Below are 24,079 nucleotides of genomic sequence, written 5' to 3' on the forward strand. Positions count from 1 at the left end.
AGATGGAGAGAGAAAGAGTATAGCAAATTAACAGTAAGCTGTTGGCCTCCTCTTTCAGTAGCTAATTAACAGCTTAACCTCCTGGTGCTTTTATGAAAGCCATGCTGGGAGGAGCCTGCCAAAACATGCAGTACAATAAGTCTGCCTGCAGGAGGCGAGGGCAGGGTGGAGCCATGGGGGTACCGAAGAACTGTTCCAGACACTTGATGACATGTGTAGTGGCAAGGTACCATCTGGAAGCACAATGGGGCAAATCAGGACCTGCCCTGGCCTTTCTCTCCGCTACCCAGAGTTCTCTCTGTCAACATCACAACCCTCCATTTTGGACAGCGGCGACAATAATTACTGATACAGCAGGGGAAGAACTAGTATGTTTTTTTTTTCATTTTCATTTTTGGCAAAACAGGAGGCAACAGCAGGCTGCGAGGTTTAGATGTTGAGTTTGAATAATGGTTTTACGAACTCTTATCACAATAACAACTCGTGACATTAGAGAGGTTAGAACAGGTTTTTTTGTTTTAGTCTTTTAGCTGCAAAAGTGCAAAGAGAAAATAGACAAAACAGGAATATCTCTAAAAAATGTAACGGCTACGTGAGATTTTCAATTGACACAAAAAACAAGCAGGTCTGTGCAAAAATAACATGCTTTCAGCACCAAGCACTTTTCTCTGCACTCCACCCAGGTGAGTATTCCTCACAAGCAGACAAAGATGCATCCAGAGGCCACTAATATTAAAACCACTCCCTGTCTCCTGGCTAAGAAATTGGGCCGCCGTGCAAGATCTGAATCTGAATCACAGCCAACTCTTGTACTCCCGTGCTTTTAAGTATACGGTTTTCAGATCCCGTAAGGTTACTGTGTGCGATGCAAACCGCATCATTACGTGTTAAGCTATCGATCAAAAAGAATAGTTGTCTATGACTTCCGAGTGATTTAGAGGAACATCTCAGGAATGTATGAAAGGCACCGCGTCGGTCATGTGAACAGACCTTTACAGGGCCGTTCATGTGTGTGTGTGTCAATGCTACGTTACATGACGGACTACCTAGATCTGGACTCGGCTCTACTGGAGGTCACTGATGTGTTAGTGGGCTAAAAGCAGAGGCAGCTCCGCGCCCACACAGCTGACAGAAACTCTCTAACACATCACTGCCTCTCATTTGTCACTCGCCGGCCTGACAATGGCAGCGTGGCCTTGTGGAGCCTCCACGAATGCAGTTCAAAACGCTTGTTAGATAGAAGCAGCGGATAGAAAGGCAGAGGTGAGAGGGGGGGAGGGGGTACGAGAGTGTTGGATTAAGATACAGGCAAACACTACTTGTAATGATTAATGCAGTCAGTGAGAATTAAATTCAGAGCAGGAGCATTACCCAAACACAATTAGTGCCCGAGAACAAACATCACACTCTGCTGTGAATGCAGATTCATTTGCCATATTATTGTGAGGGAGCAGCCATCAGAAGTCAAAAGTACTCGCAAAGTACTACAAGTAAAACTTGTCGGACGCAGCCTTCTGGTGAGTTTTATGCTTGTGACCCCCGAAAGCCCCTAAATGTGCTCACTGCAGTCGGGGTGAGCAGGCGCTGGACTTCCTGAACCGCCGCTCCGCCCGAGCTCTTGCTTGAAAAGGCCATTGTCACGGGATGATCTCTTGTTCCACCTCTTCACTGACGTAACGGCAGAGACACAGAATACAGCCTCCTCAGGCCTGGATTATCTACTTTTCACCCCCGGCGTACTCAGTTTGGTAGTGTAAATATTTCATTCCCACATAATTGGTTGCCGCTTCGGGCTACTGTAACACTGTATGTTTTTCTGACTATCTTGTATCTTGTTTTATGTAAAATTCATAGAAGTGTGTTTTTTTGGGGGGGGAGATCTCGTAAAGGGGAAATGTTTCGTTGCTCACACGCTGCCCTCGCGCAAGCTTCCTAGAGACGGCGGCTAATTAAAAAATATGATGATGTGCTCAGCCAGAGTCAATATTTAACCCAGTCTTACCCTGCTATCTCTATTAGAAGCATCGTGCTGACAAAAGGGAGCAACATGGCCGTCGAGAGGTTCTCTTCTTAAAATGAAAATTAACGAGTGGGGTTGAGTGGAGGTGAACACGCAGAGTGGGTCTGTATGTGGGCTTATTTGCACGGTACATGAAGTGCCGTGTTGGAATATACAGTAACGGCTGTTGAGGGTTCTTCCAGCAACTCACACACCGAACGCCCACCGGTTTCACCTGTCAACTCTGGCAACTAACAGGGGAAACTTGAAAGGGTTAAATCCTGACATTGCACTTTTGATGTAAGAGATAAAACGCTAAATGTTAAAGTGTCATGAAAAATAGTATTGCTTCCATAATTTCTATTATCTAGAGTGTCAGGGTGATTGTAAAATAAAATAAATGACTATACCCATCCCTGTTCATTCTTCAGTGAGAAGTCTTCAAGCTAATTAGAAGCCTTTCATAAAAACCCAGAAAGACGTGGCTCCCCGATCTCCTTCATATAGACCTTTTTTTTTCTTCATAAAACCCATTGTAGCCTTTGACCTTTGTCTACAGGGAGGTAGTGCTCTTGTGAAAAATGTTGCCGTGTGCACTGCCCCTCTCCTTCCCACGGGCACAACCAACTCTATCACTAATACACATGTGCCTCGCTAACACTGATTTCTTTATGGGGTCATTCTGTTGGGCCGGCTCATTAGCCAAAGAAAAAGACATAACACCACTTTCCATAAAAAAAAAAAAAGAAACAAAAGTGCTCATTGATCAGGGGGATCAATTGAGGATCAATAACCTAAACCCTCATCATTCCCAGTGCAGCGTAATTGCAGCTGAGATATAGTTGTCATCACTAAAAATCAAACACAGACCAGACTAATTGGAAGAGGCCTATTGCTTTGCTCACGCCGGCAAAAAAGCCTCGCAAAGCCCCAGAAAGACCTGCGATGGCCTCCTCATAGGAGCGTCCGAAAATAACCGCCCCAGCCAGTAGCTAGTATCATCATGGAGGTCATTGTGCTGTCTGCCCATTTGGGGACATTTAATACAGGGCGAAGCAGCGACCACACAAGGGTGCTTTATATCCCGTCTCATGTAACTTGTGCACGTAAGTTATAAGGTCAAATTAAGCCCCACTCTTACTGGACAACTTGTGATTTTAATCTAATGTTTTGGAGGAATGTCCTTATTAGACAATTTGTTGCTGACCTCTGTGTTAAGTAGTGGCCAGGAAAAAAAAGAAAAGATGTCATTTTCCACTCCAGTAGTTTTGCACAGTAAAGAGGCTTAGAGAGCTGGTAAAGCAAAGAGGCGTGCCTGATATAATAGATAGTTCGCAGGCTGGCATCGCAGCCAGGCTGCACCATATACACTGCTCAATCGTGCAAAAAATCTCAAAACTATACTTCAAAGCCTACCACTTTCCCCCTTCCTGTTTATTGATTAGATAGAGCTCTTGTTCAGTAATTGTGCAGTAAATCAAGCATGTGAGCGCTAATCTCAAACCCGGGAGGAAAGTGTTAACGGTAAAACCTGCTGAAAAGTGCATAATTACGGTGCAGTGTTCAGCCAGGAGAGAGGATACACTCCTCCCTCTCGCATTTCTCACTCGCCGCCCTGCCTGCGCAACCAGAGGCGGCCGGGAGAAGGGTTGGCAGAGGAGCAACGGGAAGTGTATACAGTTTCTAGCCACCTCTCACTCCCTCCCTCGCTCCCTTCAATCCTTCTTCCTCTCAATGCATTCCCAACCAGAGCGCCGGGGGCGCCATGCTTGTAAAGAAACCACAGCCTTTTGAGTGCCTCTTGTATTTACAAACGGAGGCATGTTGGAATCAAAGGCATTACCACATGACATAACACATTAAACAGCTGGCAGATTGAGTATTTATAGACTGGAGAGATAGTGAGTGGGGTAAACAGGAATTGTGACATTGTTGGATGAGTTAAGATAGCTCTACTTGGTATGAGAAACCAAACTTACCTAACCAGAGTGCTGGAGAGGAGTCAAACGCAGCAGCTGCCTCCTTTCCCCTGCCTTTGCCTTCCCCTCCGAGCACACAGCTCGGGCTGTACTCCAGGTGGAGACAGCTATCACTTTCCCATCAACTTCCTGTTCCTCTCGTCTCTCCTCCCCCCCTTTTTCTCTCCGCTCTCTCACTCCCAGCTGCACGACTTGGTTTCTGTGCCATGTTTGAAGAAACACAAAGCTGTATCTTCCCCCCACATCTTCTGAAGCACTAAAATCTGCAGTTAAGAGATTTTTTCTCCCTTCTTCTCCCCTCCTCCCCTCCTCCCCCCCGCCAACGCTTTCCCCATGTTGCTGTTCTGCTTAATCTCACCTCAGTTTTTATTTCACCCTCATCAGCAGGGACCTAAAAATAAATGATAAATGGAATATGATATTTTAAAGCCTTATCTCTTATCTGTTCTTACAGGGGAATAATAGGGTTGTTAATCCTGCAGATCCTACTCAAATTGATTAATCAGCACATGCGGACAATCAAATAAATGATTAATATTCCCCCAGTCCTGCGGTCCGACAGTTACCCCTGAAACCGTCAGTAATAATTCAGTAACCCTTCCCAGACCACAGGCTGCAGCTAGTCAGCTTCACTCAGCATCAGCCCTCCGATGTTCCGCAGGAATTTGCACCGGCCGCACAGAAACGCAGACTCACCGGGGTTAAGACCATCTGCAGTCCACCCTGCCTGTGCCGGATCAGACGCCACAACAGAATGTAGGGAGAGGACTAACATATAAGACATGGGGCGCTTCGTCTTACTGCTGTTCCAGATAGCAGCATACCTCCTACTACTGGAGGAGGCTATAGAAACAGATCTGGATTCACTTTCCCAACGTCTGTACAGACATGCTAAACAGTAAAAAACAAGCCCACCTCAGAGCATTGATATAAACTTCATGGGGCTCCTCTGCCAGCTGTAACTGTTGTTAATCAGGGAGATGGGCAGAGGCCAAGGGGAGCATCTCTTGCCCCACCACCCTCATTTGCACCCGGGTCGGGAACGAATGGTCGGGGTGGGGGCTTGTAGGTGTAGAGTGTCTGCTCGGCTCCTAACAGGCATTTAGTGCTTTAGTCGTGGCTGTCTGTGTCTGCCAGTGCTCAGACACACACACACACACTCATATTTATATACACACTGTGTCACCGCACCCTAATCCCTGCTCTCCTCCGTACAGGAGGCTTGGCCTTTGTGTTTCTGCGTCTGACCAGCTGGTTGCCTGAATCAGCGTGTGCAGCTGTCTACTGTGACGAACACTCCTCCACCGCCACGGCGAGGACACGGTGACTCTGCTACGTTTTAATACGGCCGCCTCGCATTACCGCAGCCATTTAAAATCCACCTAAGGAGCCGCCGACCTCAGGGGAGTTTACACGCGGGCCGAGAGCCGGTTGAGTTCTAGCTATAACGCACATTGATGGCCTTTAACTAGTGTTTGAGAGCCGCGGAGGGTTTCCACTACGACGACTAGAATCATGACCGGGATGACCGAGTTCTAGAGTGCGAGTGGCCATTCACGACTGCCAATATGCCGCGTGATATATAGCTTTGTCTTTAATAGGCTGGGCATGGTGTGTAGGGCAGCGTCGTGAAAAAAGTCCCGGTTTTATATAAGCGTTACAGTTCACTTTGATCTCTTCTCTTGCTCCACTGTTTATAAATCAGCCACACAAATATTTATGAGCGGAACGAGGAAAATGGCTGGTCTGGTTTGTATCTCTGCCCTCCTCCCCCCCCGCCTCGCTGCCTCCCCTCCCTCTCCCCGTGGCTGATGTGTGGATGAGGCCACCGCAGACGCAGGGCGAGTGCATCGGCCCCAGGCCACATCCATCATATCTGGTCCATCTCTGGCTATCGCGTGGCCCCAGAGATCCCACCAAAGTGTTTTACTGGTCGCCGGTTTAATGCAGAAGAAATGATGTATACTAGAGTACAAGATGAGTGCATTGTGTGTACACGATCGGGAACAAAGTCCTGCATGTCGACACCAACGAGCAGCGTGCATCAATAACAATGCTTGAAGAATTAATACAGCCATGTTAAAAAAAAAAGAGTGGCTCCGCCTCCCTTTTAGCTCACCTATCTGTTTCTGCCTGCAACACACACAATGGGACAGGCCCGGAGCTTCTGGATCCATACGCTTTAATTGCTCCCCCCTGCCCTGACCTCTGATCCAGATCACTCTGATATACAACATCTCTATTAAATTGGGAAGTAGGTAAATATTGTTCTAATGGCCCTCAGTTCTAGTGACACCATTGAAAATGGAGAAAGAAAAAAAAAATCAATCTTGTTTTTTCCCCCTTTTTGCCCTTCACTGGCTCTATTAAGTTCCCCTTTTATCTGGGGTTGACTCCAAAAAACGTGGAGGGAGACCGAGCAGAATGGAGTGTCTACTCTCGCTCTGACAGGCCGATGGACTTTACTGAGACGCATTTCAGTAATGAGGAGATTACAAACGTATGCTCAGAAGGAAATATCTTTTTAACGGCATCTTGACTGTCCTTCAAGTAACACATTGGGTTTACAGAGCCAATAAAAAAAAGAAAAACAGTCAGACAACCTTTATCTAAAGCGAACAGAATGTTGATCCTGCAATCTAGACTGGAGATAATTTAAAAGATAACGCGGTTCAAGCGGGAAAGAGACAAACTCCACCAAATGTTACCCATCACTCCAAGAGATAGTGGTTTATGCAAGGCTATGTGCGTGTGCATGTGTGTGCAGTGTACAGTAAAAAGCCGATGAACTGTACGCGTGTCTGTGGGCAGGAGGGGGGGATGGTAGTGGTGGACTGGCTTGTCGATCGATGCAGTGATTGGCAGTTAATGGCTTTTCCTGTTCTGCCTTGGTAACCCCGGCCTGACGGCTGTTGCTTCTGATCGGAGATGGCAGATGGTGTTTGATTTTCATATATAAAACCCTGACTTTGTGGAGATGGCTTCGTCATTTTTAATGATTTAAAAGTTAAGTTGAATACTGGGAATACTCCCATGCTGGATCTCTCATCTAAAAAGCCTTAACCTCCCTTCCAGATGTAAGCACTGATCTCTCTTAACTATATGCGCCACTCACAGTTAGTATTCTGCTATAAGTCGCACAATCCTTCAGCGGTAAGTTATTACAATGAAATTCACAACATATGCTTTTCTCTGTTTCACGACGGCCTTGTTTTACAGTCACAAGCTTGCTCCTGATCTAATAGGACCACTCCAAGAATCAAAAAGATGGAGGTGGGTTATAAATACCCAAAGATCTTTCCCTGAATTATTCCTCCCATTTCCTCAAACCAGTCTGTAATGAAAGTGCAGAATAGAAACTGAAGGACAACTGAATGATAAGCTCCATTAGTACAAACAGCAAGTCTGGGATATCATTTCATCGTTACCTTTTATTTGACCAGTTTCAACCAATTAAGGCGTAAGTCTACAGTTTAAGTCTATTTTATATTGATTAACCCGACATTTTGACCTTTCATCCCGGCAGAAATGAGAAATTAGGTAATTGCAAAAAACAAAACAACAACTAGGAAATCTATATTATGAGGCCATACCATCCATGTAAGAAAAAAAAAGATTGATCCGGCAGTATGGATCTCCAAAACTGTTATTGTGCTCTTCACACCCTCTGCAAAATGATGCTTCCTGAGAAACGGGAAGTTTGTCTGAACATTGGTGTGCAAAAAAAGCTTTATGTGTGTGTATGAATGAGTGAGAGAGAGAGAGAGAGAGAGAGAGAGAGAGAGAGAGAGAGAGAGAGAGAGAGAGAGAGAGAGAGAGATTAAGGTCACACTGGGACTCATAACTGCAAAATTAATACGCCCTCACTCCTGAAACATCAACAAATAATAAAATACTTTGCTTTACAGAACTTATTAAGATGCTTTCTCTCTCCCTCTCTCTCTCCCTCACGCCTCTCAGCATGCAAATTAATACATTGATCATTTGAATAATAATTTGCATTCCAGATCTCACAATTTCACGTTCAAACTTTAACAGCTCCCAGAGTTCTCATTTAAACAGGAGCTGCACAGACAGCCCTCATGGTTCAAATTATTTCAACATGACTATTCCAACCTAACAAGCATAAATTAAGGAAATTCCTATCTAGTGACAGGCATAGGCCATCCGAAGGAAAGGATCCAAGTCTGAATTATTCAGCAGTCCTTCATTTTAGGGATAGTGTTGATTGAATGTGGTGACATATTAAAAAGGAGTTTGTGGGGCTGGCGAGGAAGGCGGTGAGGGATGATGGTATATGTGATCTGGGACTGAGCCTGGGAGTTCAGTGGCTATGGAGACTTCCTCTGCTGTCTGCTTCTCTGAAGAGATTTCAGAGGAAATAGGCCTCTGTAAATCAACATGAGATTGAAAAGGCCTTTATAAGACAAAAAATATGTGGGACTGCTTAGACGTATGAAAAGTCTGCGCTTCACTCCCTCACTTTCGCTTGCTAGTAAAAACCCTGAGGTTCGCCACATAAACGAGGCAGGGTGAGGTGAAGGTGAGAAAGGAACAGAGATGATATGTTGGGGGCGTGGCTTAAGAGCATGGTAGGTAAACTCTATTTTTTCTTCTTTCTCCAACGCCATTCTGTCTATTCTGGGCATCAGTTTGTCATGCAGGAATGTGAAGGCAATAAAGTACCGGTGCCCTTGAGAAACTGAAGAGCGTTCTCGTCCCCAACTCTTAAAGCTGTCTCTCTCTCTTTTACTCGCTATCACTTTCCCCAACTCACTCCCCCTCCCTCTCAGTCTGAAGTAGAACACAGGTGTAGAAGACGGCACCCGTGGGAAAGATAACATTTGGGAACATTCCTGGGGTTCAAAAAAAAAATCTTCATCTGGCGAACTATGTAATTGCCTTGGTTCCCTGGCTATGCCGTTGTCCCCTTCGTGCCCCCCCACACGCTTCCCATTGTTACCTCTTACATCACTACCTCGTAATTTCCATATTACAATTTAAACAAGAGATTATATTCTTTGCTCCTTTTTTTTCCATTTCCAGCTTTCCATTTTATCCATCTTTTAGTATTGAAGAATAAAAGGCATGATGAGAAAACAAGGTGCAGCATGATCTTTTCCAGCACGCCCAATAAAAAAACGCATGACACCCTGGGCTGCAGCGCTTAATTATAAAAGGATGAAATCTTTTTCTTCTACATCTGGAGAAAACATTGTCTGCATAACACTGATAGATTTACAGCTCCCCGCTCTAAACCTAGACTCAGGCACAGAGCAATTAGGCGAAACATGGATGGACAACCAGCGCCGTGAAGTTCAGGAAGAGATGGCTATTCTTTCTGGGCCCTATAGAAAAAGGCCTCCGAGGTCCCACTGTTTCAAATAAAAGTTAGACCCAGAAAGCGGTCCTCAGGAAACTGGCGGATGGTTAATCTTTACTCGAGCCTCGACAGTGTCACAGAGAGGTGAGGGGGACGCTTCACGTCACGTTTTTGCTCTACGTGGAGGTGAGCATGCTCTTCTCTGACCCATCACTAACAATGAAATCCGAGTGAGGAGTTGCTGTAGTTCTGCAATCCAACAGTAATGAAAACAAAGAAGAACATAGGAAAAAACCAACAGCACATGCTCTGAGCTCTACTGTAACTCACTCCGTTGTCTTCCAACAAACTATAAGCCAAAAGGTTGTGCTTCAAAAGTACACCCTTATAAATACATGCATATAAAATGACTTGATACTGCTTCTAATATTATGTTTAGCTACTCAAACATCATTTTGGACTTGGAAACAACAGCCAGGGCACATAGCTAACATTTGGTGTAATGTATCGGCCCCATGACTACTCCGCGGGCCAAACCCAACAGAATAGAGGTCCCTGTGTGCTCATCCTGGTACCTAAGACCTCCTCCCCTCTCCTCATCCGTCTCTTCACCCTACCTTGCTTTCATGTACAGCTCCACTGAACACAGACCTCAGAGCTGAGTAGTTTTGTGGCCCTGACCACTCAGAGGCCATTAATCTGGTGGCTTAGCCACTGATGTATTGATGGCACAGAGCCGGCAAGCCTGCCTGCCTCACTCTCTCCATCCCTTCAGCTTAGCAGCTACATAGATTCACAGGAGCCTCCATCTGGCCTCATCAAAGCACTGTTTACCTGCGACTGTAGGTGGGGCGGCTATAGGTCACCAGATGTATTGACCGGTTGCGTAAGAAGACCTGTGAGATGCTTTGTTCAAGCCACGGCAGTCACACTGTGTGTTTGCATGAACTCAAAATACACCAGCAGTAGTCAAGGTGCTCAGGAGAACAGTAAAACCCCCAAATTAGCAGCGAGTGCTACTATATTCATATTTCTAATTTGCAAAACATCAAAAGGCCTTTATCAGTCACTTCAATCTGGGTGTTCATAGTAATTGAGTCATTTGTGTGTGTAAATGTAATGGCATTCAGCCTACATGGCAACTCATTTTACTGCAGTTTGACTACCAAATACATAATAACTTCATAATAAATTGCAGAGGCCACAGATTAAATGGAAATAAACTGGTCCTTTTGAAAACGAGGAAAGCTGGTTTTGATCTCTCTGGCAACTTTACAGTGTGGGTGGTAAAAACGCAGGACCGTGACTGATATGTCTGTAATATTATCTTGACAAGGCAGAGACAGGCAGAGCAGGGGTATAACACAGATTAGATACAGAGACCCTCCAGTTGGTGCCGGAAGAACTTTCTTCTTTCAACACTGTCGCCATCTCCAACAATCCTTTAAAGGGAAGAACTTTATTTTACCATGTGGAATAATCATCCATTTAAAGGAGCATTTAAGCCTCTAAGGCTTTACCTCTTTTTAGAGGAGCTGGATCTGTTGATTTAATAAGACAATCAGTGTATTGACGGTCTTTGCTATCATGTGAGGAGGAACTTCTCAAGCAGAAGAAGACGTAGACGGAGTGGGACGGGGCCGCAGACAGAGGATTTAGCCGAGGAGAATGTTTAGTTTTCCAGCATAGTTGGATTAAAGATACTTAACCTTAAGCAGATCCCCATTCTAGACCACCCACTGGTTCACTATCCATACTGGTTTGTTATGTGAGTCCCTTCACCCCTATTTGTTAAGTTTATTCATTTGACATTTGGAGACAACAAAAACATTTAGGAAGGGGGGGAAGCGATGTAAAGTAGATGGAAGCAGAAGTGGAGTCGAGGATGTAAGGCAGTTGTGTTTAAGGAACTGTTTGTGTGTAAAATGGGCTGGAAACGGTGGGGAGGTACAAACCATATATCTACACCATACAGCGCCGCCTATTCCTTTCCTTCTGCAAACACCAATCTGTCTTGTCTGCTGATGGGGCTGGAGATAACAGGATCAGCTGCTTCCTTGCACATTAGCAGAAGTGTGCTCTGCTGCTCTTGTCCAAACCCCCCTCCCAAAAAAAAAAGAAATCTAATCAAAACAAACAACTATTAATACAATGAGCGAGGACCTCCAACTCCCAGCTGACACTGTAACAGTTCTATCCCTTCTCTGATGGCTCCCTGAGAGGGAACACAGCGACTCTATCACCACCACGGACCCAGAACGAGGACCTGGTCTGGTAATGCACTGGGCCCTTTTAACTCTGGCAATTGTGGTAAACAGCCATCGAAACCAAAGCTGGGAAAAGACAAACCTCCCCTTCCCTGAGAAGGTTTCTGATCGCCGTCTTTCGCCTTCTTTCACGGTTTGAGTCCCAGCAACACCCACAGTGGAGCAGCTACACACACAATCAGCAGCAGCAGCAGCAGCAGCAGCAGCTGTGCCACGGGTCAAAGCCCCACTCTCTTCCTGGTTTTCACAAGGGGTGGGAGCTCCAAGAGTTATGAAACTCTGCTGCCAAACACTAAGCCCTGCTAGCCCCCTTACTTGCTTGACAGCCCCTCTCTGATTCCTGTTGCATGCCACTCCTTCCTCCTTCCACTCACCATTCACAGTAACTGCAATCTGTTTGAGGACACTAGAGCTCAACGCCTCCAACTACTGACACAAAGATTCAGGACCATGACTGTGTTACACAGGAGGTGTTAACGGGGCCTATGCAGGATTCAAATACTTCCTTATTGTATCCATTATAAGAACTTATTTTGGAGAAATTAAAATGATACATTTCATGAACCCTTTGTTGTCATGTCTGGCACTTTAGATTTACAGATTGATGTGTGTGTGTGTGTGTGTGTGTGTGTGTGTGTGTGTGTGTGTGTGTGTGTGCATTCACACGGTTGTGCATGTGAAAGGAGAGAATGGGCTGTCTCCCAGGATGTGCAGCAAGCGCTTTATTAGAGCGGTAGTACCAGTAAATCAGAGCTCAGCTCTTCCTGGAACTGCTGCAACCTTTCCCACTGAGCACTATTACTGAACAATCATAGGCTAGCCATGATAATTAGCGGAGTATCTATCCTTCCAACCCTCCTGTCGCCCCCCCTGCCCCCATCCCCCTCTCTCCTGTCTGTCTCTCCATCCTCCTACCCCTCCTCTTCTTAGAAATGTCTGGTGGGTGAGCGGGTAAGACCAGGCGCCCGCTAGACGTCATTTCACCAGAGGACTCTCAATACTTGCTGTAATATTTGTCTTCACGATGGCCAGAGTTTAAATTTGGGTTTGTTCATCTGCCGGGCCGATGAGTCCGATGAAGGTCCGGGAGCTTGGGAGAAGATTTAGATATGGAAGTGGCGTCCCTGTCACAGTGAGGGGCAACTAATCCTGCAGATGTGTACAAATCTGTCATCTAGTGGGCACTTGGCTTGAGTCCTGCATTTCCTGCATGGCTCCAAAATACCCTCTGGAGCTTTATTTGACTGAATTTTTTCTAGAGCTGGTATACAACGACCTATTAATGGTCGTACCCCAATAACAAGCTATTGTGTAGTCCAAGAGGAGCGGAGTCAATCCCGGCCGTTATGATCATTAATGGGGAGGGGTCAACACGCTTTGCATTCCTGAGAAGCCAGTGCTTCTGCTGAGCAGGATCATCAGTGAAGCACCTTAATGCCTTTTCATGTAACCACTAATCCCTTCATTTACATTACTGCCTCTTTCCCCCCTTTTATGTTTCATTGTGATGGTCTGCTCTCTGCCGAGTGTAGACGGTTTCTTTCCTCGGTGTTCACTGACTCTTTTGGATTGCACTGAAGGGTAAAATAAGAGCGCTAACTCCATCCAAGATTCAGAGGTATTGTGTTTGTTAATGGGCCAGCTGCTGGGCTCCACTTAGCACTGTGTTCTCATAGGTAAGCAGCCGGCAGCGGCCCTGGCTGAGTGTGGACATGGGAAAGACAGACAGGTGAGAAGTTTGTATGGTTATGTGTGTGCTCAATGGAGCGGGACCAGGACAGAGGGAGGGGTGTCGGGACTTCCTCGGTTAAAGATTCCCCGTCTGATAGCGACGGCACTTTCTCCCTTTCTTTCCGTGGCCAAGCGGCATCTGGAGTGGATTTTGTGCTAGCAGACACCGAGGAACATGATTACATTCGGCTAACTGCGCTCTAAACTGATTATGCATGTGCCAAGCTAATGGACTACATTTGCAAGAGGAAAAATAACATCCAATCAATCTCAATTACCGCGGGTTGCTCCGGCCCCCCGACACAAGGAAGGTAGCCAGCTAACTCCCCATGCTCCTCCCCTTTCCCCCCAACCCTTGACTGGAAGCTGAGGCCTGTGGCTGGGGCCTGGTTAGGCCCCACCCTTTCCGTCTGGCTGAGAAGCCGGGGCCTGGGAGCTGGATTAGCTTCACTCATCTCACCTCCGCGCTCACACATAGCCAAGCCCCGAGGCCTACTGCTGCTCGTGTAAGGGATATCATTTCCACATACAGTGGATGTGTTATGTACGTGGCGAACTGTAAAATGAGAATGGAAGCTGGGTTGTTCGGGATGGAGACAGAGTCTCAGGGGAGTGCTACATAGTCTAAAAACATACAGTACACAAACCGACGCGTGGGTTATCTGGAGGCTGCAAAAAAGCCCCATCTGTTTGTGCTTAGGAGTGACCATTCTCGGAGTCGATGGGTGGCCATCACGCTGTCATCAGAGCCACTAAAAACCCTATGGTCCATGGGAAAAAGAGAAAGTGAAAGCAGCTTCAGAGCACAGGGCCGCGTTGGCAGAACACCCGGCGCTCAGAAGGGTTATGTCTCAACTGAGTCAACAACACACGGGGGGAAGACGGCATCGCCCCCCACTGTGTGGTGCTCCATGTGGTCGGGATGACTTACAAGATCTTTCTGTGGTCTTTCGGAACATTCCAATAGTTGGGGTGGTGGGGGTGATATTTTTAGAAAGCCCTAATATGGGCCGCATACCACAGACTCTCAAATTATCCCATCCAGCTTAGCCCTCAGTTTAAACCTTCCTTTTTAATTCCAGTAATTACAGGCTCCAATTTATATGGAGCTGTGCACACAAAGGGCCTGTTTAATGCAAACCAGTTTGATTTGGGTGAAGTGTCCCAAGCATCTCCCACATCATACAGCCTGTTTATGCTGACTTGATGATTTATTTTCTCCCCAAAAAGGTTAAAAATTGTGCTATTTGCATCAGATTTCTTTGGGGAAGAATAAATGAATGGTGATTTTCCTTCCTTTTTTTGCCTTTGCATAATATACCAAGCTGGGTTTACAGGCTTGTGGGGCCACTGTGGGTTCCTGCCTGTCAGTATCTCTACTAGGACAGTAAATCCAATGCAGTATGAAGACTGTGACATTGTCAAGCAGGGAGCCTGTGCAGCCAAAGAAGCCTCACAACCATGTACTTGTTACCCGCTAATCACATTTGGGAGTCGTAAAATGTTGTAATAATTCTTGTCAACTCCAGATCATCTCTGTTTTTGAGTCGTGTCTGGACCGGAGAGGGCTTATGAGGGCCGCAGTGTCCTCGGGTTGAGAGAGCAGGTAATTTCTGGACAAATGCACACACTCTTACTCAGAAGATCAATTGGTTTTAAGAAATATGGAGCCATCTTAAGAGGCTTAAGTCATAAAAAATGATCATGCCTGGATGTGTTGTACATATTTAATCCCCTGCAGCCCAAGCTGCAGTATGACATATGTCTCTTCTCTCTTAAAAACTGCAGAAAAAGAGACGAAAGGAGGGAATTTTTTTTTTTCTCTTTAAGCTTTCGGGCTCACAGAAAGATGGAAATCACAAAGATAATGGCGTATAAATTGTTCCCTATCCTAGGAGACAAAACATGTCTCTCCCCCCAAAAGGTGTGAGGAAAGGGGAGGGAGTATGTCAGAGTCTATTCTGGTCTAATGTGAGACTGCCAGTGGAATGTGGGCAAGTAAGTCCAGCAGCGAAGGCCAGGAGAGGATGACCATGGGCTGGAAAAAAAAACACAAGGATACCTGGCTATGCTTTTCTGCTGTCTCATATCTGACTCAACACATTCGCAGATTATGTTGCATATTTGCATTTCTATGCATCTATAAATACCCCGTGCATGTGAAAATGTTGTGCTGGTGCAAACCGCATAGTCTCCTCTCAACAACCCGTGTCCCCTGGACCCTTTAATGGCTGCACTAAGAGCCCGACATCACACCGTCTCCGTTCACAAAAAGGCTTTCTCCCTGTGATTCCAGTACAAAGGCTTTGTGGAAAGAGAACATGTCTGTCATGCCAGTGGTTCAGAGGAGCCGCTCATAATCCTGGATGGTTTTCAAACAGACAGCCTTTTTGGAGGGGGTTTAAATGGACCACTTCACCTTAGTTTTTAATGTGATTAAAAACACTACGCTTGAAAACGCCACATTTATCACATGCCTTTTAGTGCCTCCTTTCCAAAAGAAAGTCAAACTATAATATACTAAGATACACAAAAATATAAGTGTCAAACACTTCCTGTTTTACTTTTTAGGAGTCAAACCCTCGACAACGAGTGGACTTATTCTAACATCTAGCGACGGTGCACATTACAGTGTTGTATGTGGGTGTAACGGTGTACATTCTGTCGCTGTGTCTGCAGTGTTGGCTTACAGGGAGTGTATGCTGTCACTGTTTGTATGTGGTCTGTTGTGTGTTGTATGTGTGCGTGCATGCGCAGCTATGCCAGTTTGGGTTAAGCGCAGAGTGGCCAAAGCCGCAGACACACAGGATAGGTACCTAAGTGGAATCAGGCCTGTTAGATTTATGGCCATTTGTTCGCAGAGTGTTCATCCATTGGCTATTATGGAATGATTAGAGGAGAAGGTGAAGCTCCAAGTCCAGCAAAAATCAATAAGGCTGTCGAGAACGATTCAGCCTTTCCCGCTCCGAGGAGTATTAGCACCAAACCTCTGTCTCCTCACACTTCTTCATTCGTCTCCTAGTGATTCAGCCCCTAAGCCTCCAACCCGCCTTCACCTGCCATGTTCTTCCCATGGTGGCACTGTGGCCCTCGCTTCTACACCACTAGGAGGAGAGAGTCACGCAACAAAGCTGTAACTCATGCCCTGGGAGAGCGGCCAGTTGAGTGCAGCGCTAGGACGTATCGTGCAAAGGAATATCAAGTTAGCAGGAGGAGGATTGAGGTCACATTTTTGTGATTTGTGTAAAACTCATTGAAGTTAAATAGGGTGAATGATCCCAAATATGTTACATTCTCCTGGTGATATTATAACATAACAAATACTGTAGTCATATAGTCATTCTATCTATCTATGTACACACTCGTTCCCCACAAATACAGTCATGTGGTGTGAGAAACCAGCTCGAGGAGCACTAACCTTGTAGAGTTTGAGGCTAGCCTCGTGGCGGGTGTTGACCGTGTGCATCCTCAGCTTCTCCAGGCTGTTAGTGTAGTAGTCGCAGGCGTTGCACTTCAGATGCACCGGGTTGCCTATGGCCACGCATTTCAGGCGCCATTCGTTGCCTTTGCCCCCTTCTTTGATGTGGGCCACAAGCTGGTACTTTTGCACATGCTTGTCGGTCTTGCAGTGCAGCTGGAAGTTGGCCTTGAGCTGGGTGGTGTAGTGGCACAACTTGCACTGGTGAGAGTCGCCCACCACAGCGCGCCACTCCTCCTCCGGTAGGCTGCGTTCGGCTCCCATATGCATGCCCAGCACATCCAGGTTGTCGGTGGTGAAGCGGTTGCACACGGCACACTGAAAGAGCTTGAGGGAGGGGTCGCTGGTTTGCGATAGACTTTCTCCAAGCGTCATGAGTTCTTCTGACACCAGCTGCCCACCGCCCAGCCGCACATCCATCGGGATCTCGCCACCTACTACAATGGACAAAGAGAGAGAGAGGAAGGAAAGGTATTTAGATGGCTGCGTGCATCCACGCTTAATTAACACTAATCAACACAGGTATGATATTGCATTTAGGATAATGTGCAGATGTGTACATATTTATGGACCTTTGGCTATCTTTGTTATGAGTTGAGAAAGAAGAAATCCTGGACTTTTCCAGAGAACCTGAACCTCACACAGCCAGAGAATGAACGTATACGTTACTCTTTTTGGGCGGGTGCACTTTCGTGGCCTGTCTGTAAATCAACTCAAGAAGCCATAAGCACCGCAGAAAAAGCAAGTTATTTTATCATTACCAAAGAACTCAGGAGTTCCCAAGCACACATTACTGTAAATCAAATCCATCGCCCTTGTTCACTGAATAATAATATAAAAAAATCCACTTCTCTGCTTGGATTCTTCTGCCTGTTTCACTCTAGATTGCCTCTAAATCAATATGGACACCTACCAGATTAATTTTGCTTCGTACTGAGTCTAAGCGATGAATTGGGGGGGTGGGGGGAGACACAGCGAGCATATATCCTGTGACACCGACCACAGAACTGATGCCTATACAGTCTGGGAAGGCTGACTTTAAAAAATGAATGCTAAAAATATGAGGTAAGAGCGACCAGAGTTTTTGCCTTTGCTTGCTGATCTTTAATCTTTCACTGGCCAGACTGAGCACGCAGGTTTGACCCCGCCTGGCTTTACACTAAATTAATTCCAGCAGCTCCTTTTTATTTATTGCTGCAGTATGCAGCCTGCTCTTGGACTTTTCTCCATTACCTGAGTTTTTATAGCCAGGAGAGGGAGACCTTTGTGAAGCCCTCTGAAATCACTCACAGATCCAGCTCCCAAAGTCATGGCTTCTTACACACTCTCTCCTACAAACACACTGATGCACATACATGCCCAATCGCTTTCCCTCTCCTGTTCTCTCCTGCACCTTACAGCTCTCATTTTTACTCAGCTCTTGTGCTCCATTGCTATGCAGATTCAATGATTTACCAGAATCCGGATCGTGTTCATCACTAGATTCTGGTTGTAGACCAGTAGACCAAGAACCTGATATAGATTTGCATCCGTTTGATACTGAAACCATCATCACAATAGAATAGAATAGAATGGATTCAATTGGAATTACTTTATTAATCCCAGACTGGGAAATTATTTTGACCCAGCAGCAGTGGGTCAAAATAAACACTCCTACAAATATAAAAACAAGATATATACAGTATATAAATACAGTGCAAACTATACAATAAACAATAATAAACTATACAAGAAATAAACAATAGCTATTACTGTGAAACTAGAGGTCTGGGTTTGCTCTGTCAGAGGTGAGAGAGTTGTTATGGAATGTGATGGCTTGCTAGGAAAGTGAATCTTAAACATCTTAACACATCACCACGTCTCAAAGCAAATAACTCGTCTTTCGTGCCGTTTCGCATTCTGCATTAGACAACAAATTCCAGCACTAACAAGTCAAATTCACATCCGCCCTCCCTTCGTTTTTACTCTCTTGAACTCCGTCTCATATCTTCATTTCACTACAGTAGCTGAGTCTTGGGAATGAGGATTACCAGGAGGCTGAGATCACGTGAGGTCAACATTTGTTATCTATCTCTTCGGCAATACAGGCAAAAGTCAAAACTGTGCAGTGAAAGCATGAAAGAGCACCTCTCACTTTAACTGCTTGCTCTGGAAGATTCTCTCAAGACATTTTGTGAGCCGTATGCATCATACTGTAGCGTCAACGTGTGTTTGTGCATGATAGCTTTAAGAGTAACTTGAAGTGTGAACGCGGATGACACCACCGTCGTTTATGGGTTCAGACTGTGTCATCATTGCCTCCCTTGTAACATGCTTATTACACCTCACATGGAAATGAACCAGATGGCAGAAGAGGGGGAAAACGAATTAGTCATAGCAATCAATTCTTGTTTGTGTCTTTGAAATGGCGACAGTTGGAGACAAGTCTGTACAAACTGTGGGGTTGTAACTGGCCCGCCAAACGCTCTGCTATGCTGCTGAATTACCCACGCTGAGCCCTCTAACCTCCCTTCTTTGACCAAGATCAAATTTATAGCTGCAATTACAAAATCGGGAAAAAAAATGGAGAACTCCAGTGGTGAAGTTCAGCAGCAGTTTGAGAATAATGGCATAAAAAGCTGAGGCTGGCTGTCTGAGGGGGAGGGCGGAGGGGAGAGAAAACAGAGGTTTGGCCCTCTAACTCACCTTTTGTGAGAAAAAAGTAAGTGGACTTTGAATATTCTGCCAAAATCACATCAATACATTGTCACTTAGATGTCTTGTCAAGGGAAAACACATTACCTCTGGGCTTCTGCATGCTACTTGGCACACGCATAGCTAAATATACAGCCAGTATATCTGTAGATGAAAGTAATTGGCAGACTGGCGCAGAAGAAGGTTTTACTATGAATGTGAGATTAAGTTATTGAGCATAGGCCTACTGTCTACTAATACTATTATTGTAGACTATCAGTAAGGAAATATGGAGAGGGTCTGGGGTAAGCCCCCTGCTGTAAACTTGTCTCACATGGATTATCTGTCTTTCACCTCTCCCTCTTTGTATTTCAGTGACCCTCTGCTTGTAAAATGTGTGAACGGTTTCAAGTTTACTAGGGCAGGTATACCTCAGGGCATGAGATGGAAAGGCAGCTGCCAAAAGTAAGCAGTGGTAGACCTGGCTGTAGCAGTGGAGATGGGAATTATGTGGATATTCCTGCTAATCATTTTACGTGTTTTTAACATAATGATTATGAATCAACACTTATTTATGCTGAAACTGACTCCAGTTAAAAGAAATATCTCTGAACCGTACTTGGGTGATTTTGTGGCATTTTGGAGAGCAAGAGAGGCAAAATGGGACTCACCAAGTGCAGGGGCCAGGGCGGCCATGTTGGGATCAAGGTGAAAGCTCCCCATCAGGAACTGGGCCTCGGCTCCAGCTGGGTCTATCTTTAGGCCTGGTGGAAGGCTCATGTTCTGCGTCAGGTAATATTGGTAGAGCTCGGCCTCGGATGGAGAAGGCATGGCTCCCAATCCAAGTCGGCCATGCTGCATCTGAGTCACGTTCTGCTGGAGGAGCATCATGTTGTGCATGTGCTTCTCGCTGGTCATGTGGATACGCAGGTTCCGTGCCACGTTGGTCTCGTAGTCGCATACCTCACACCGCCAAGTCGGCTTGCTTTTCGGCTTGGTCGGAGAGGGGGCCCCACACGGTCCGGCCATATGGGCGGAGGACTGTGTTGGATGGTGGTGGGGAGGGTGATGGCTGCTCGCCTGGGTCACCGAGGGGACGGCCACCACTCCTCCCTGGGTATGTCCAAACACCTGCTCCTGCCCAGTGCAGATGGTGCCTCCATTCTGCAGCGTCTGCATGTTGTTCAGGTGCTTGTCCGACTGCATGTGGATGCTTAGGTTGCCCTTCGTAGTGGTCGAGTAGTTACACACCTGGAAAATATAGGACATGTTCTCTTGAACTGCATTCTAGTGATACATACGTTAATTATGAATCTTAGCAACACAAAAACCAGATTTCTTTGCTACATACCTCACACCGGAAGGGCTTGTATCCACAGGTATAGCTTTCTCCGCGAGCCAGACGAGGATGGCTCTGACCACTGGTGCAGTATGAACAGGAGCCTCCAGAGTCCGGGTGCTTCTCTTTCATGTGGGCCTCCAACGTCTGCTGGTACTTGTAATGCCAGTTGCATTTCGGACACTTGAGTGTCTTGCATGAGTTGCGTGAATGCATCATGGTCATGTGGCCGCCCAAAGAGCGTGAGGAACCCAGAACAGTGTCACATTTAGGGCACTCCACCCCACTTCCTCCGTTGCCACCGGGCCCGTGGCTCTGTGAACACTCGCCCATCCCCGTTATGTCACAGGAGCCACCTGGGAAGATGTGGGAGTGGCCATGAGATGAAGGGTGGAGGTGATGATGATGGTGGTGCATGTGGTGATGGTGCAGAAGGGCTCCATTTTCCTCCTCTCCCTCTGCCGGGCAATCATTTGGTTCTGGAGCTGTGGCACTATCTCGATTGGCACTTTCATCAGCAGCAGCATTGGAGGACAGAGGTGAGGAGGAAGTGCCAGCAGGGTCATCCTCGCTCCTTCTGACGCCAGCTGCCGCCATTGCCATGGGGACAGTGAGCCCCTGGCAGTTAAAGCTCAGAGGGAGCTCTGAGGTCCTCCCCCCACCGTCTGCAGCTGACTTCTCTTTCTTGACAGAGGAAGAAGTGGAAGCAGGATCCTTGCTGTTGAGAGTGGAACTGACTGCAGAGGTGCAGGCAGATGGCTGGAGAGCGCTACTAGGCATTAATAAAGGAGATTTGGAAATGCTTTGGTTTGAGACAACTGGTTCCCCGGCTTCGCCCCTGCCGCTGCTACTGTTACCACCACAGGCCACTGCAGTGCTTCCTGCCTCCACCTCATCTTCCTCCTCCCCTAATAACAGTTCTTCTTCTTCTTCCGAGCCCCCCATCTGGCTTGATAGGTGTGCCTTGTTTTCACGTTCCTCGGTGTCCCCATCCTCTCCCTTGCATGCCAACTCTTTCCCAGCAGGCTCCTCTGTTCTCCCTCCCTGTTTGGGCAGGGCATTGGAGTCTTTGGCAGAGCCTGGGGATGAGGTAAGAGTGGATGCTTTGGGAATGCTCAGCCCTCCTATAGAGAGGACTGAGCTGAGTGGGGTTTGCTGCTGCTGCTGGTGGTGGAGGCCAGAGTCAGAGTCTTTGTTGAGGAAGCTCTCGCTGCCCCTGTTGCTGCTGCTTCCAGGCTCCAGATGGACACCACTAAATGTGCCATAGAAGCTCTGGCCAGAGTTAATGGGGTGCAGGGTAGGTGGCAGAGGAGTGCTCTTATTTTTTGGTTCCAGGAAACTGATAAGGGGTTCTTTGTCCTTGCCAATGCCCTGGATGATGGCAGACGCCTGCTTGTCCCCTAGCAGCTGACGCTCGTCCTCACACAGTGTCATGCGGTGATCATGGACGGCATGAGTGGCAAAGGAACGCACATAGCCAAAGGACAGCTTGCAGATAAAACACATGAGAATGGGCTTACCCTTGCCATATAGGGCTAGCCCATCGAATTTGGAGAAATCCACGTTGTTGGGAACATCTTTGGATACACAGGACTTCTTGGCAGACCCATCGCTGTTCAGGTAATCCTTGTTACTTTTGTGCCGCACATCGAAGACACGGAAACTGTGCAGGACAGGGCTGAGGCCTGCCATGGTTGAGGTATTGGGGAAACCTTGGTCTGAGTTGCCAAACCACTTCCTGAAGGACGAGGCTATGTGGAACGTGTTGATGATGTGCGGGTAGACCGAGGATGAAGTCCCAGCAGGTTCTCCCAGTTTTCCCCCACTGGTGAGAGAGTTTGTGGGAAGCAGGCCGGGTACCATGCCCCCACCACTTTGGATCAACTGACTGAGGCTCTCTACGATGTAGGCCGAGCCATCCGGCTGGTAGACTATCTCTCCAGCTAGGTTCTCCACATCACTTATCTCCTCTTCCTCTTCCTCCTCTCCTTCCTCACTCCCACTCTCAGGTACTCCCTGCTGGCGTGTGGGCTGATGTCGCAAAAGAGTGGGCATGCCCCCTCCCCCTGACGCCATTGGCACCCCAGGAAATGGTTGAAGACTTGGGAAACAGCTGTCAATCTCCATTTCATCTAAGTCTTCAGATTCTTCCTCTTCTCCACAGCTTACTCCCTCTTGCTCCTCTTCCTCAAGACCCTCTCGTCTGGGAGGCAGCTGGCCTGTGGCAGAGCTATCACTGTGGGCCTGGGGTGATATCTGTTTTGGCTGCTGCTGCTGCTGGGACTGTAGTTCTCTCACCCCGTCATGAGGCGCACTGGGGGTTTGGGGTTGAGAAGGGTAGGGAGCAGTGAGAGACAGGGGGTCCAGGGAAGGGGCCTGGTTGGTGCAAGGGACCTGTGAGCTAGAGTGATCGTTCCAGGGCTGTGGTGGTTGCTGCTGCTGGGAGGAGCCGAGCCCATCGTCTGTCCCAGAAACCACAGGAGACTCACAGCTGTCCATGCTGATGCCTACATGAGGCGTTCATCGCATCCAGGCCTGCAAAGACACACATTTGGAGAGAAAAGAGGTTATTGTTTGTACGCGGGTGTTAAAAGTATACAGATATACATAAGAATCCACAACTCTTCCTTTAATGTCAATGTTGAAAACATAAATGTCTATATTTTCCAAACTATAACTATGCCTATTTAGAAAAGTTGGGAACAGAAAATATGAAAGAGGTGCTATGTATAAGAGCATTAAAAGAAGAAAAGCAAATGTATAGTGCATCAGGTGAGAGACAAAAGTCTGAGATATAATTGGGAAAATGACACCATGCTCATTACGCTAGATTAGGTACTTAAACACAATACCTGAGACAAGCACTAATAAGCTGTCCATGATTCATCTTCCTGCCATATCAGGAAGGTACCATCTTTTATCTTCACCTTCCAAACAACACCCCTAATCTTATATTCTGCAAATCCTACATCCGTTTTTAATTAACTTGCAGTCAGAAAAAAAGGAGAAACAGGCTAACTTAATGGATCAAATAGATTCCTTGTGAGATAATTAGACACTGAGAAGCCACCCATCAGCACACTGTGCATTTACATAACTGGCAAAAAGAGAAAATTGCATCTAAAAAAAGAAAATCTTAACAGCATCACTAATATCACTCCATCTACAATGTGTGTACAGTATCAGAAGAATATAATACGTGTGCACTATTGATATAGATGTATAACTTTAACAAGAGCAATAAAAGGCAGTTTTTTCCCCAGATGAGCCCAAAATACATACGCTGGGTT

General features: G+C 46.6%; 1 protein-coding gene across 5 annotated transcripts in view; it reads right to left on the minus strand.

The window, feature by feature from the left end:
* Positions 1-24,079, minus strand: part of zfhx3b (zinc finger homeobox 3b) — a 141,313-nt gene that overhangs the window by 61,976 nt on the left and 55,258 nt on the right. For all 5 annotated transcript variants that reach the window (XM_084013669.1, XM_084013670.1, XM_084013666.1 and 2 more), the window contains exons 2-4: positions 20,802-23,324; positions 20,122-20,701; positions 16,718-17,214 (exon numbers count right to left, since the gene is read on the minus strand). In XM_084013669.1, coding sequence (XP_083869795.1) covers positions 16,718-17,214; positions 20,122-20,701; positions 20,802-23,288 — 3,564 coding nt within the window. In that variant the 5' untranslated portion in view covers positions 23,289-23,324. The remainder of the gene's footprint in view (positions 1-16,717; positions 17,215-20,121; positions 20,702-20,801; positions 23,325-24,079) is intronic.

Source organism: Eutrigla gurnardus (genome assembly GCF_963514095.1).
Source record: "Eutrigla gurnardus genome assembly, chromosome: 1".
NCBI classification, from domain to species: domain Eukaryota; kingdom Metazoa; phylum Chordata; class Actinopteri; order Perciformes; family Triglidae; genus Eutrigla; species Eutrigla gurnardus.